Source organism: Leucoraja erinacea, chromosome 5 (assembly GCF_028641065.1).
Source record: "Leucoraja erinacea ecotype New England chromosome 5, Leri_hhj_1, whole genome shotgun sequence".
In the NCBI taxonomy this organism is placed as follows: Eukaryota; Metazoa; Chordata; class Chondrichthyes; order Rajiformes; family Rajidae; genus Leucoraja; species Leucoraja erinaceus.
The window spans coordinates 99,007,094-99,019,378 of record NC_073381.1 but is presented as its reverse complement, the minus strand read 5'-3'; the positions used below and the strand labels follow the sequence as shown (position 1 = coordinate 99,019,378).

At 47.5% G+C, this 12,285-nt stretch overlaps 1 protein-coding gene across 1 annotated transcript in view; it reads right to left on the bottom strand.

Moving 5' to 3' along the window:
• Positions 1–12,285, bottom strand: part of LOC129697635 (xanthine dehydrogenase/oxidase-like) — a 79,134-nt gene that overhangs the window by 25,097 nt on the left and 41,752 nt on the right. Inside the window, 8 exon segments of the mRNA XM_055636348.1 lie at positions 853–914; positions 916–987; positions 3,323–3,447; positions 4,475–4,571; positions 6,760–6,879; positions 7,966–8,092; positions 9,794–9,963; positions 10,656–10,745. Of these exon segments, the coding sequence (XP_055492323.1) occupies positions 853–914; positions 916–987; positions 3,323–3,447; positions 4,475–4,571; positions 6,760–6,879; positions 7,966–8,092; positions 9,794–9,963; positions 10,656–10,745 (863 nt within the window).

Sequence of the window (12,285 nt, the reverse complement as noted above, 5' to 3'; positions counted from 1 at the left end):
TGTAAGTTCTCATAATGTGGAGAATGGGGAGATAGAAGACGTTTACCAGAATAATGTCTGGATTAGAAGGGATTAGTAACATGGAGGGGTTTGCCAAACTTGGATTGCTTTCTCTGCAACCTTGGAGATTGAAGAGAGACCTGTTAGAAGAATATTAAATGATGAGAGGCATAATAAGGTTGACAGTCAGAACCTTTCCCCCCCCCCCCCCCAAGGTGGAAATGTCAAAGACTTAGAGAGGGCATATCTTAAAGGTGGAATGGTACAAGTTTGAAGGAGATGTGTGGGGCAAGTCTATTACACAGAGAGTGCTGGATGCCTGGAACATATAGCCAGGGGTAGTGGTGAAGGCAGATACCGTAGTGGTGTTTAGGAGGCGTTTGGATAGGCATGTGGATATGCAGGGAATGGAATGGAGTGATATGGATCACTTGCAGGCAGAGGGGATTAGTTTAACATGGCATCATGTTCGGCTTGGACATTGTGGGCCAGAGGACCTGTTCCTCATCGCCTCACTGTGGCTGTGACCCAGATTCTATCCTGACCTTCTGCCGCTATCAACGTGGAGTTTGCACATTCCCGCAAATCCCTGTGACCACATGAGTTTCCTCCGAGTCCTCCGGTTTCCTCCCACATCCCAAAGACGTGCGGGTTAATCGGCCTCTGCAAATTGACCCTAGTGTGGGTGGGGGCTAGAATCGGGGAGGGGTGGGGGGGTATAAGAATGTGGGATTGGTGTAATAGGGAGCTTTATTGCCAGCATGGACTTGATGGGCTGAAGGACCTGTTCCCGTGTTGTACGACTCTGTGACGCTAGCGTTTCCAGAGATCTGTGCCCATGCTAACACCTACTTGTGTGCAGCGACTGCCACCACCGTCGCCAGCAACGTGCTGCGTGACGCCTTCCCGCCAAATGCCCCCTCCGAGACGCTTCACTCGACACACAATCCTGTTGGCAGGGACCCCGAGTGCCTTGGCAACAAGAATCTGCGGGAACACAGCAAGAGGTCAAAACACACACACACACGCACAAGAAACTGCAGGTTCAAGCAGAATTAACGTCATGTTCCATCCCACCCTTGTTAGTCTAACCCGATTCCATGTCCTCCCGTTTCAGTCGACGCCACAGCGCCGCAGCGGGTAGAGCCACTGTCTCACAGCTTCAGAGACCAGGGTTCCATCCGTCCTCGAGTGCCGTCCGTGTGTGGAGGTTGCATGTTCTCCATGTGATGCCATCTGCTTCCTTCCGATGCTCCCGTTTCCTCCCGCATTCCAAACGTGTGCGGGTTGGTAGATGAATTGACCCTAGTGTTGTTGGTTGAAACGTAGAAACTAGATGCAGGCGTAGGCCATTCGGCCCTTTGAGCCAGCGCTGCCATTCAATATTTGGTTCCTGATTTTTCCCCATATCATAGAAACATAGAAACAGAAAATAGGTGCAGGAGGAGGCCATTTGGCCCTTCGAGCCAGCACCGCCATTCATTGTGATCATGGCTGATCATCCCCTATCAATAACCCGTGCCTGCCTTCCCCCCATATCCCTTGACTCCACTAGCCCCTAGAGCTCTATCAAACTCTCTCTTAAATCCATCCAGTGACTTGGCCTCCACTGCCCTCTGTGGTAGGGAATTCCATTAATTCACAACTCTCTGGGTGAAAACGTTTTTTCTCATCTCAGTCTTAAATGACCTCCCCTTTATTCTAAGACTGTGGCTCCTGGTTCTGGGCTCGCCCAACATTGGGAACATTTTTCCTGCATCTAGCTTGTCTAGTCCTTTTATAATTTTATATGTTTCTATAAGAACGCCCCTCATCCTTCTAAACTCCAGTTTGATTCCATTAGCCTTAAGAGCTAAATCTAACTCTCTTTTGAAAACATCCAGTGAATTGGCCTCCACTGCCTTCTGTGGCAGAGAATTCCACAGATTCACAACTCACTGTGACCCCTGGTTCTGGAGTCCCCCAACATCGGGACCATTTTTCCTGGATTTGCCTGTTCAATAAGAATTTGATATGTTCCTATAAGATTCCCTCCCATCCTTCTATATTCCAGTGAATACTAGTCCAGTCGACCCATTCTACAGCGCAGAAACACGTTCTTCAGCCCACCAGCGATCCTCGCATACACTATCCTACACACACTGGGGACAATTACACTAATACCAAGCCAATTAACAGACCAACCTGTACGTCTTTGGAGTGTGGGAGGAAACCGAAGATCTCGGAGAAAACTAACACGGTCACGTACAAACTCCGTACCGACAGCACCCGGGGTCAGGATCGAACTCGGGTCTCTGGCGCGTAATGGCAGCAACTCTACCGCTGCACCACCGGGCGGCCCCTTGATCCATGGATGAATGGAATCATGTTTGAATGGAATGAGTATGGGCGGAGGCAATGGCCAGCAGAGACATGGTGGCCTGAAGGGTCTGCGTTGTGACATATGACCCCCACGACGCTAATACATGCCAGGGAAGGTTAGTGAGGAGAGGGATTGCTCACTGAACCATCAAAGACTTGATGGGCCAAAATCACCTCCTTCTGTGTCATGGGGCACAGGATCTAATTCCATGAGGTCGGGCTGAGGTGGATGGGCCACGTCACCTAGAATAAAAGGGGACCTAACGTGGGGGCGGGGCGGACTGGGAGCAAAGGGGGATCCAGCGTGGGGGCCGAAGAAGGGATGAGCACTTTATGTATCTTGTGGAAACTCTGTTGTGTACATTGTATAAAAAGATTGTCACTGCACCTCGCGAGGGACAAATGCTGATAAGGTTATAAGGTATAATCATCATCAATTGAAAGAAAGAACTCTACTTATATCATGTTACCCGTGATTAGTCACCGTTTCCCTCCGTCTAGATACATGCAATGCGTCTCCTCAAAACCCTCTCTGTTCAACTCGGATTGTCTACTCCACACACCCAGAAGCTCCTCTGTGTGCATGAATGAACTGCAGATGCTAGTTTAAATCGAAGGTTAGGCACAAAACACTGGGGTAACTCAGCGGGACAGGCAGCATCTCTGGAGAGAAGGAATGGGTGACTTTTCGGGTCGAGACCCTTCTTCAGAATCTGAATAAGTCTGAAGTCTCGACCTGAAATGTCACCCATTCCTTCTCTCCAGAGATGCTGCATGTCCCGCTGAGTTACTCCAACATTTTTGTGTCCACCAATATTCTTCTTTGTTGGAATCAATCCAATAGATTCTTGTTGCTCCCTCTCTAGAATGTCAATATCTTAACAAAGGTGTGTCACTTAGTTTGTGGGCTGGTGACACCTACTCTGGTGCACTTGTCCTGTTACCGGTGAGGAAGACTTACCTGTGTCTGTGATGGGGCCTGTGTTGATGAGAAGATCTCCATCTCTCCGTCTTCACCCCTGGGCACCGCCACTGTGCACTGGGTCTCCAGGTAGAAGTGCTCTTGGCCTCCAACGTGCATTTCCCCTGCAGAACATTTGGAGCATCGTCAGCAGTTCTGGGCCCCGTGTCTGGGGAAGGACCTGCTGGCGCTGGAGAGGGTCCAGCGGAGGTTGACGGGAATGATCCCAGGGGTGAGTGGGTTAACGTATGATGAGTGTTTGACGGCACTGGGCCTGTACTAACTGGAGTTTAGAAGGATGAGGGGGATCCTCATTGAAACTTACCGAATAGCGAAAGGCCTGGATAGAGTGGATGTGGAGAGGATGTTCCCACTAGTGGGAGAGTCTGGGACTAGAGGGTACAGCCTCAGAATTAAAGGATGATCCTTCAGGGAGGAGATGAAGAGGAATTGCTTTTCTCAGAGGGTGGTGAATCTGTGGAATTCATTGCGACAGAAAGCTACGGAGGCCGTCAATGGATATATTTAAGGCAGAGGTAGATAGATTCTTGATTAGTACAGGTGTCTGGGGTTATGGGGAGAAGGCAGGAGAATGGGGTTGGGAGGGAGAGATAGATCAGCCATGATTGAATGGCGGAGTAGACTCGATGGGCCCAATGGCCTAGATCTGCTCCTATCACCTATGACCTGATGGAACACAATGGACACGAGCTTGATGCTGCCTCTGTTGGGGCCTGTCCCTGACCGGGGGGGGAACTCTGCAAGTGCAGCTGCACAGTGCAAAATACAGGCAAACGGAGCACTGAAACCTGCTTTGTAGATCACAGCTGTACAGCACACATTGGCTGGGGCGCTGAATCGAGGGGCTTGGGTGATAATAAACACACAAGGCCAGACTCACGTACTGGTAGAAACTTGCAGAACCACTCCATTACACCCCAGTCTGTAACCACCCCCGTATCCGTTATTCTCCATTCATACCACATGACCACTCAACAATATTACTACCCACTGTTATTTTCAGTATTTAAACCCTTTGTAACACGCAATAACACTCCGGAGATCATGCTCTCAGTCCCAGCACTCTACAGACTTGGTGACTAGTTTTCCCATGAATTCAGTCCACATTTAAAACTCGAGCCAACAACAGACCCTCAATTATGTCGTCGGCTTGTTCAAATCCGCTTTCGATGTCTCCGCTCTCAAGCTTGAGGGGCGGAATGTGGTACGAACTGTGGCTGATGGCCTCCTGTTTGGGAAGAAACCTCTGGTCAGTGGTTGGAAGCAACACAGGAGTTATGAAGTGGGACATTTCACTGAACCAGCCCACTCTGGGGAATACAGGGTTTGTAGCACCAGCAGGTAACTTGGACAATGCATTAGTATCACTGTACATGGGCAGAAATCCTGGGGGGTGGGGGAACACGTCCCCCCACCCCCCCATGTTTTGAGAGGTGGCGGACAATCCACCCCCAGTTTTGTAATCCTGATTTGAAATTCGGTGAAAAAAACCTATGAAAATCTCTGCTTTCCGTGAGACTTTTAAACGTCACTTTAAAGCGCTTGTTTAATGTCTCTATTAACACCATATTAACATGATGTGTCACCAATTGTGTTTTGACCTTCCAAAGCTGTCTGATGTGAGTACAATTACCATTTGAACTAATTGGATGGGAAAGATTTAAACGGGTATCGGATTTAAATGGGTCAGGTCATTAAGGAATCCGGTCGAACGCGTTTCCTGGCTTGCAGGTAAGTCCGAGTCCTTCACTCATGTTATTTATTATGTTTTTCCAATCTCTCTCTCTCTCTCTCTCTCTCTCTCTCTCTCACTCCCCCCTCCAAGGTTGGTTCTTTTGTTTGCCTTTATTTGCTTCAATTTTATTTGTGTAATTTATCTCATTGTTGCTCTTGAATGATTCAAACGGGTATCAGATGCTTTCTAAGGCCTGAATTGGCCCGTTCGCGGGGCCTTTCATCGATCAGCATGGTTTAAAATCAAACTGCTGCATCACGGCGATTGAGGTTCCCGATGTTGAAGCCCCCGCCGGCCGATTTTAAGCTGCACAGATTTTAAGCAAACGAAGCTGCTGTTGCTGGGGTTCGGAGTCGGTCACCAACCAGGTCAGCTCCCGATGTTACCGTCCGCAGGGCACACAGCCGAAGCCTCCGAAGCTTTGCATGTGTGTGTGTGTGTGTGTGTGTGTGTGTGTGTGTGTGTGTGTGTGTGTGTGTGTGTGTGTGTGTGTGTGTGTGTGTGTGTGTGTGTGTGTGTGTGTGTGTGTGTGTGTGTGTGTGTGTGTGTGTGTGTGTGTGTGTGAGATGGTGTGCGCGCGCGCATGTGCGTGATTGGCCGGCAAGAAATTGTGGCCTCCCCTATGTTTTGATAGCGATTTCCACTCATGCCATTGGTGGTTTAATATTGTCCCATGTACATTGTTGCAACAGTTTTAGAAACATTTAGACAGTTACATGGCTAGGACAGGTTTAGATATTGCACAAACACAGGCAGGTGGGACCAGTGTAGATGGGACATGTTAGTCGGTGTGGGCAAGTTAGGCCAAAGGGCATGTTTCCACATAATATGATTCAATATAATTCAATGTACAATGTAACAGTGAAAAACTTTGTACCGCATGTTATTCTGGCAAATCTTACCACACACACACACAAATACAACAGGTTGTGCAATTGAGAAAATAAGCAGACAGCACAATATAGTATTCCAGCTACAGAGAAAGTGCAGGTTAAAAAAAGTGCAGGGTTTCCATTGAGGTAGAACGGAAGATCTTGAAGTCATACGAGAGGTCCATTCAAGAGTCTGACAACAGCAGGAATGAAGCTGTTCTTGAAACTGGTGCTTTCAAGCTTTAGCATCTTCTGCCCAACGAGAGAGGGAATAATGAGTGGGGTGTGATTGGTCTTTGATGATGTCGGCTGCTTTCCCGAGGCAGCGTGAAGTGTAGGTGGAGTCAATGATGGGAACGATGATTTGTGTGGACTAGAATTAATTCACAACTCTGTGCGATTTCTTATCTCAGGTATGTTAGTTGCCAAATCAAGCTGTGATACATCAGGTCAGGATGGGTTCTGTAGAAATTAGCTGTAGATGAGAGGTATTGATAATGGAAACAGATCTACCTATTGAAACATGATACAGACATGCACGGGAATGATGCCACCCACTTGTGTGTCGTCTACAACAGACTAATCATGCCCATTCACATCCAACATTGTTGACACAGATATCTGTCTCCAGTCTAGATCTCCCTGATCCCAGACCCATCTAACTTTCCAGAGCTGCCCACCATGTGGAACCTTATCAAATTCCTTGCTCTTATCTGTAATTGATGTTAAATAGTGATTTGAGAAGCAAACGCCAGTCATCCTGTAGGTGACATAAGACACACACACACATTACAAGGTGGTGCAGGTACCTGAATGGTGATGATGGGCTCCAGCTTTGTGTAGGTGACCTTGACGGCCTTTGCTGCTCTCTGGGCATGAGCTTCTGTATCGGCAACGACTGCCCCAATGAGGTGACCCACACATGTGACCTGCACAGAAATAACACCCTGGTTACAGAGTGCACGCACACACACACACACGAGGACACACACATGGACACACACACATAGACACACACACTCACATATCCACACACACGGACACACGCAAATGAACATACACACGCACACACACACACAGACACACATACGGACACACACACACACACGGACACAAGCAATGGACACACACATGGACACATACGCATATATCCGCACACGTACACACACACACACGGACTCACACACTCACATATCCACAAACGCACACACATGGACACGCACACATATATCCACACCCACACACATAGACACGCACACGGGCACACACACACGGACACACACACACGGACACAGATATGCACACACATACACACACACACATAAACACACGGACACACACACTCACATATGCACAAACGCACACACATGGACACGCACACACATATCCACACCCACACACATGGACACACAAACGGACACGGATGTGCACACACACACACACACACACACACACACACACACACACACGCACACACGGACACACATGGACACACACACACACATACTTACACACTCACGGGGTCACACGCACACACAAGGACACACACACTCACATATTCACACGTACACAGACACACATACATGGACACACACACTCACATATCCACACACACGGTCACACACACGGCCACACACACGGAGACATACACAGACACACACACTCACATATCCACACACACACATGAACACGGACACATACACGGGTTCACACGCACACACAAGCACACGTGCCCTTGCCACAGACCAGGCCTACGGCCAGAGATGGTGGGGGGAGATGGTGGGGGGAGATGGTGGGGGGAGATGGTGGGGGGATAGTGCGGGGGGATAGGGTGGGGTCAGATAGTGGGGGAAGAGGGTAGGGGTGGGATAGTGCGGGGTGGGGGATTGTGCAGGGATATGATGGGACAGAAGTGGATGACCCTCAGGGCTTCATTGAGCTCCCAGCATGTGATATTCAAGGGAGATCCCGTGCTACAGGAGTAGATCTTGTCACTGACACGGGTGAGCACTCACCACACCATCAGCAAACACCGTCTCGTCCATTGCGATGTGTCCCGTCACGTTGCTTCCTGGGATGTCCTTGGCGGTGAGGAAACAGGTGACTCCAGCCATCTGCAGAGCTTGGCTGCTGTCAATGGAACTGCAGAGTGGAGAGGTGGAGATGAGAACAAGAGACACGGCGTGCTGAAGTAACAGTATGTTAATGCTCTGGTGCACCAGCAATAAGGAAGCAAATGGTGGCCTTTGGTGCAAAAAGGTTCAGAGTAAAGAATGGAGCTGTCTTGTTTGAATTCTGGATCAATGCTCCAATGTCCTTTATTGTCTCATGTATCTAGTGAAATACAGTGAAATCCTTTATTCTGCACACAGTTCAGTAGCTTCATCCTAGACATGAACACAATCAGAATCAAGTGCTGGAGTGCCACGATTGTAGTGTAAGGTGAGTAGATTACACAAACAGGGCAGCACAGTGGCGCAGCGTTAGAGTTGCTGCCTCACAGCGACAGAGACCCGGGTTCCATTCTGACTACGGGTGCTGCCTGTGCGGAGTTTGCCTATGTTCTCCCTATGACCACGTGGGTTTTGCCCTGGTGATCCGGTTTCCTCCCACACTCCAATGACATGCAGGCTTGCAGGCTAATTGCTTTCTACAAATCATGAATTGTCCCTCGTGTAGAATAGTGCTAGTGCAGGGGATGAAAGCTGGTTGGCACGGGCTCGATGGGCCGAAGGACCTATTTCCACACTGTATCGCTAAAGTCTAAAGAGTTGCCACGTTTCTGGCGCCATGTTGTAGCTTCAAGTTTCAAGTTGTTAAAAGAGACTTTTATCTTGTACAGCTTTGATGAGACTAAATCTGGTCTGTCCGGTACGTGTGTTAGAGGCCAAGTAGGAAATGTTCACCAAACATGCCAGGGATGCTCGGCACAGGGGGGTTTGTCATTTGAGGTGGGGTTGAAGAGACTGAGCCTCTCTGGTCTGGAGTTTAGGAGACTGTGTTGTGGTCTCAATGAAACATACAGGACTTGTCAGAGATGATGTCCCCTACAAGGCTTGTCAGAGATGATGTCCCCTGGCAGACGTATGTAGAACCATGGCTCACCATCTTGAAACAATGACACAAAGTGCTGGAGTAACCCAGTGGGTCAGTCTGCAATTCTGGAGAACATGGATAGTTCAGATCGAGACCCTTCTGGTTCTTCCTCTTGCGTATGGCATGCACATCCTAAAGTTGTTGGACAACTTGTTCTATTTGATCTTATTTGCTTGTGCACGCCGGGTTAATTGCATTCGTCAAAACAGGGCGGACCACCTGAAGGTTGCAATCTCCCACTCCTGCTCTTCTGGTAGCCAGATGGGTCTGGAAGAGACCCCAGAAAAATCATCACCTATCCATGTTCTCCACAGATGCTGCCTGACCCGCTGGGTTACTCCAGCACTTTGAGTCCTTTTGTCTTTTATCCAGCATCTGCAGTTCCTTATTCCTACACTCACTATCTTGGAACAAGGGCCATTTGGGAGAGACATGGGAAAAGACATCTCACATCGGGAATGGGAAGGGGGGATTTTTGGGAACCAATGCCAGGATTGTTGGAGGTGGACGATCAGCTGTGAATGGTGCAGAAGGCAACAGGGGCCCAATGGCCAATTCCTGCTCCCATATCTGTGGTCCTGATGTATAATGCTGCATGGTAATGTTCTGTATGTCTGAACCTGCTATATAGCCACAGATGTCAAGTCCCATGCTGATTGAAGCGTGTGATGTACATGTAACATGCGTGCTCTGTGGCATGTTGTTCATCGCTTGCGTGACTAGCACAGGAGCAGAAGCAGGAGTTACCTGATCTGGGCGTGAGCTTCCGTGCTGGTCACCAGAGCCAGGTACAGCTCCCTCTCCAGGCGTGGCAGGTCATCGCAGTAAATAGCCTCCCCCGTGGCTTGCTGGAAGCTGGACAGATGGGGCAGAGGTTGGCCAACCATGTCCGAGGAGACCTGGTCAGGAGGCGCTCCCTGTGGAATGACATCGAGAGTCCAGCTGGGAGATGGGACGGGCAGGATGCAGGGAAGCTGATGCCATCTCTCCCACCGGCCAGTGGATCCTCACAACATGGCAGCTCAGTAGGAGACCGGCAACCAATGCTAGACCTTTGAGAAAACGAACTTGGTCCAAACCCAGCTATTTCCCAATGCCCATGAAAATCCCTTTTGAGTTCAAGTCCAAGTGCCTTTTGAAAATGTCCATGCAATTTGTTTCCAACATCCATTCTCTTATGTTCTGGGATCTCAACTTTCCTCCACCTGAGGCTAATTTGCCCAATTTCCCCTTTTGCTCTTTTCCCTAAATCTGGAGGCTGTTCCTATCTATCCCGACCCACCTATCAAGCCCTCACTCACGCAGCATCTCTTTTCTTATTCACTTTGACCTTCTCCGCTCCAAGGGGTGGAATTCCATCTTCACCAACTCTAACTGTCTCTCAGCCTCCTGGCATCTACTCGTGACACCTCCTCTGTCTACTCCCCAGGCCATTGTCTGCCTTGCCCAGGTCTTGGTGCCCAGCATCAGCTGGTTGACCAAGGATGAAGGTTGCCTTCAAACAGAGAGTGGCCAGACTGGGCAAGGAGTTCAGGAAGGTGGGACAACCTCAGGGATGCAAGGTGGACATCTGGGGAAGGTTGAACATTTAACCGTGGGATTCACTAACCTGGAACAGTTGCACAGACGAGGGGGGTTCCTTGTGGAATAACTCGGTGGCACTAACGTATTCCGGTAAGATGGGTTCAACTTGAAAAGCCTAGGGATAGAGAGTGGGGTTAATGTGGGGCAGAGAATCTCAATCAGTGAATATAATAGTAAGATTAAACGAGAACTTACCAGTTTGAAGTTTGATCTTTATTTTATGAGGAATAACGTTGAGGGATTACGTGAAGACCCCGCCCAGTACGCATGCGTGTCAATCTTCAAAGCAGCAGTGCGAAATCACAGAAAACAGTTGTTGAACTGAACATAGTAAGAAAAGAGAACCATAATACCAGTTGAACTTTATGATAGAGGGCTGGGAGCGGAGGGCACGTAATCCCTCAACGTTACTCCTCATAAAATAAAAATCAAACTTCAAACTGGTAAATTCTCATTTAATCTTACTATTTTACTTCGGAGTCACGTGTGACTACGTGAAGATTTTAAAGCTCTGTGATTTCATGCCGTGGAACCGAGTCCAGGCGTCATACACTGCATCAGTAGGCCAATGATGAGTGAACATTAAGAATGAATTCAGACAGATCGACATCCATGGCATTAATGGAGTTAATTGAAGACATTACCAGTTCTATAGATAACAAGAAATATGCAGTGGGTGTATTTATAGATTTGAAAAAAAGCATTTCATACAATTGATCATCATTTGCTAATCAAAAAACTGGAAAAGTATGGAATCAGAGGGGTTGTACTAGAGTGGATGAGAAGCTACATAAGTAAAAGACATCCGTTTGTGCAAATAGGGGACTGCAAATCAACATGCTTAGAAATAACTTGTGGAGTCCCACAGGGGTCGGTTTTGGGCCCCAAAATATTTATTTTGTATATTAATGATGTATGTAGGGTGTCAAACCTCTTGAAATTTGTGTTATTTACAGATGACATTAATATTTTCTGTGATGGGGACAATTTGCAGCAGCTTTTGGAGGTGGTCACAGCAGAAATTAGTAAACTAAAAAACATGGTTTGATTTGAATAAATTATCATTAAATTTAAACAAAACCAAACTTATGTTGTTTGGAAAACGCAAAATAAATACACAAGTAAAAGTAATGATAAATAATGTTGAAATATAAAGAGTGTATGAAAATAAATTTCTGGGTGTGATTCTTGATCACAAAATCTGCTGGAAACCCCATATAAAACATGTGAAAGCAAAAGTAGCACGGAGTATTGGAGTGATGGGGAAAGCAAGGCATGTTTTGAATGAGAGAGCACTGTATATTCTGTACAGCTCACTTGTGTTACCGTATTTAAATTACTGTGTGGAAGTATGGGGCAACACCTACAAAACCAACTTACAATCACTAAGCACACTACAAAAAAGAGCTATTCGTATAGTAAACAATGTAGGATATCATGAACACACCAATATACTGTATTTAAAATTACACACCTTAAAGATTAAGGATCTGGTAGAATTTAAGACTGCACAAATAATTTATAAAGCAAAAAATAAACTGCTACCTGTAAACATACAAAAACTGTTCAAAGACAGAGAGGGGGTTATAACTTTAGAGGGAAACTAAACTTGAAACAGCATTATGCTCGGACCAATTAAAAAAGTATGTGTATTT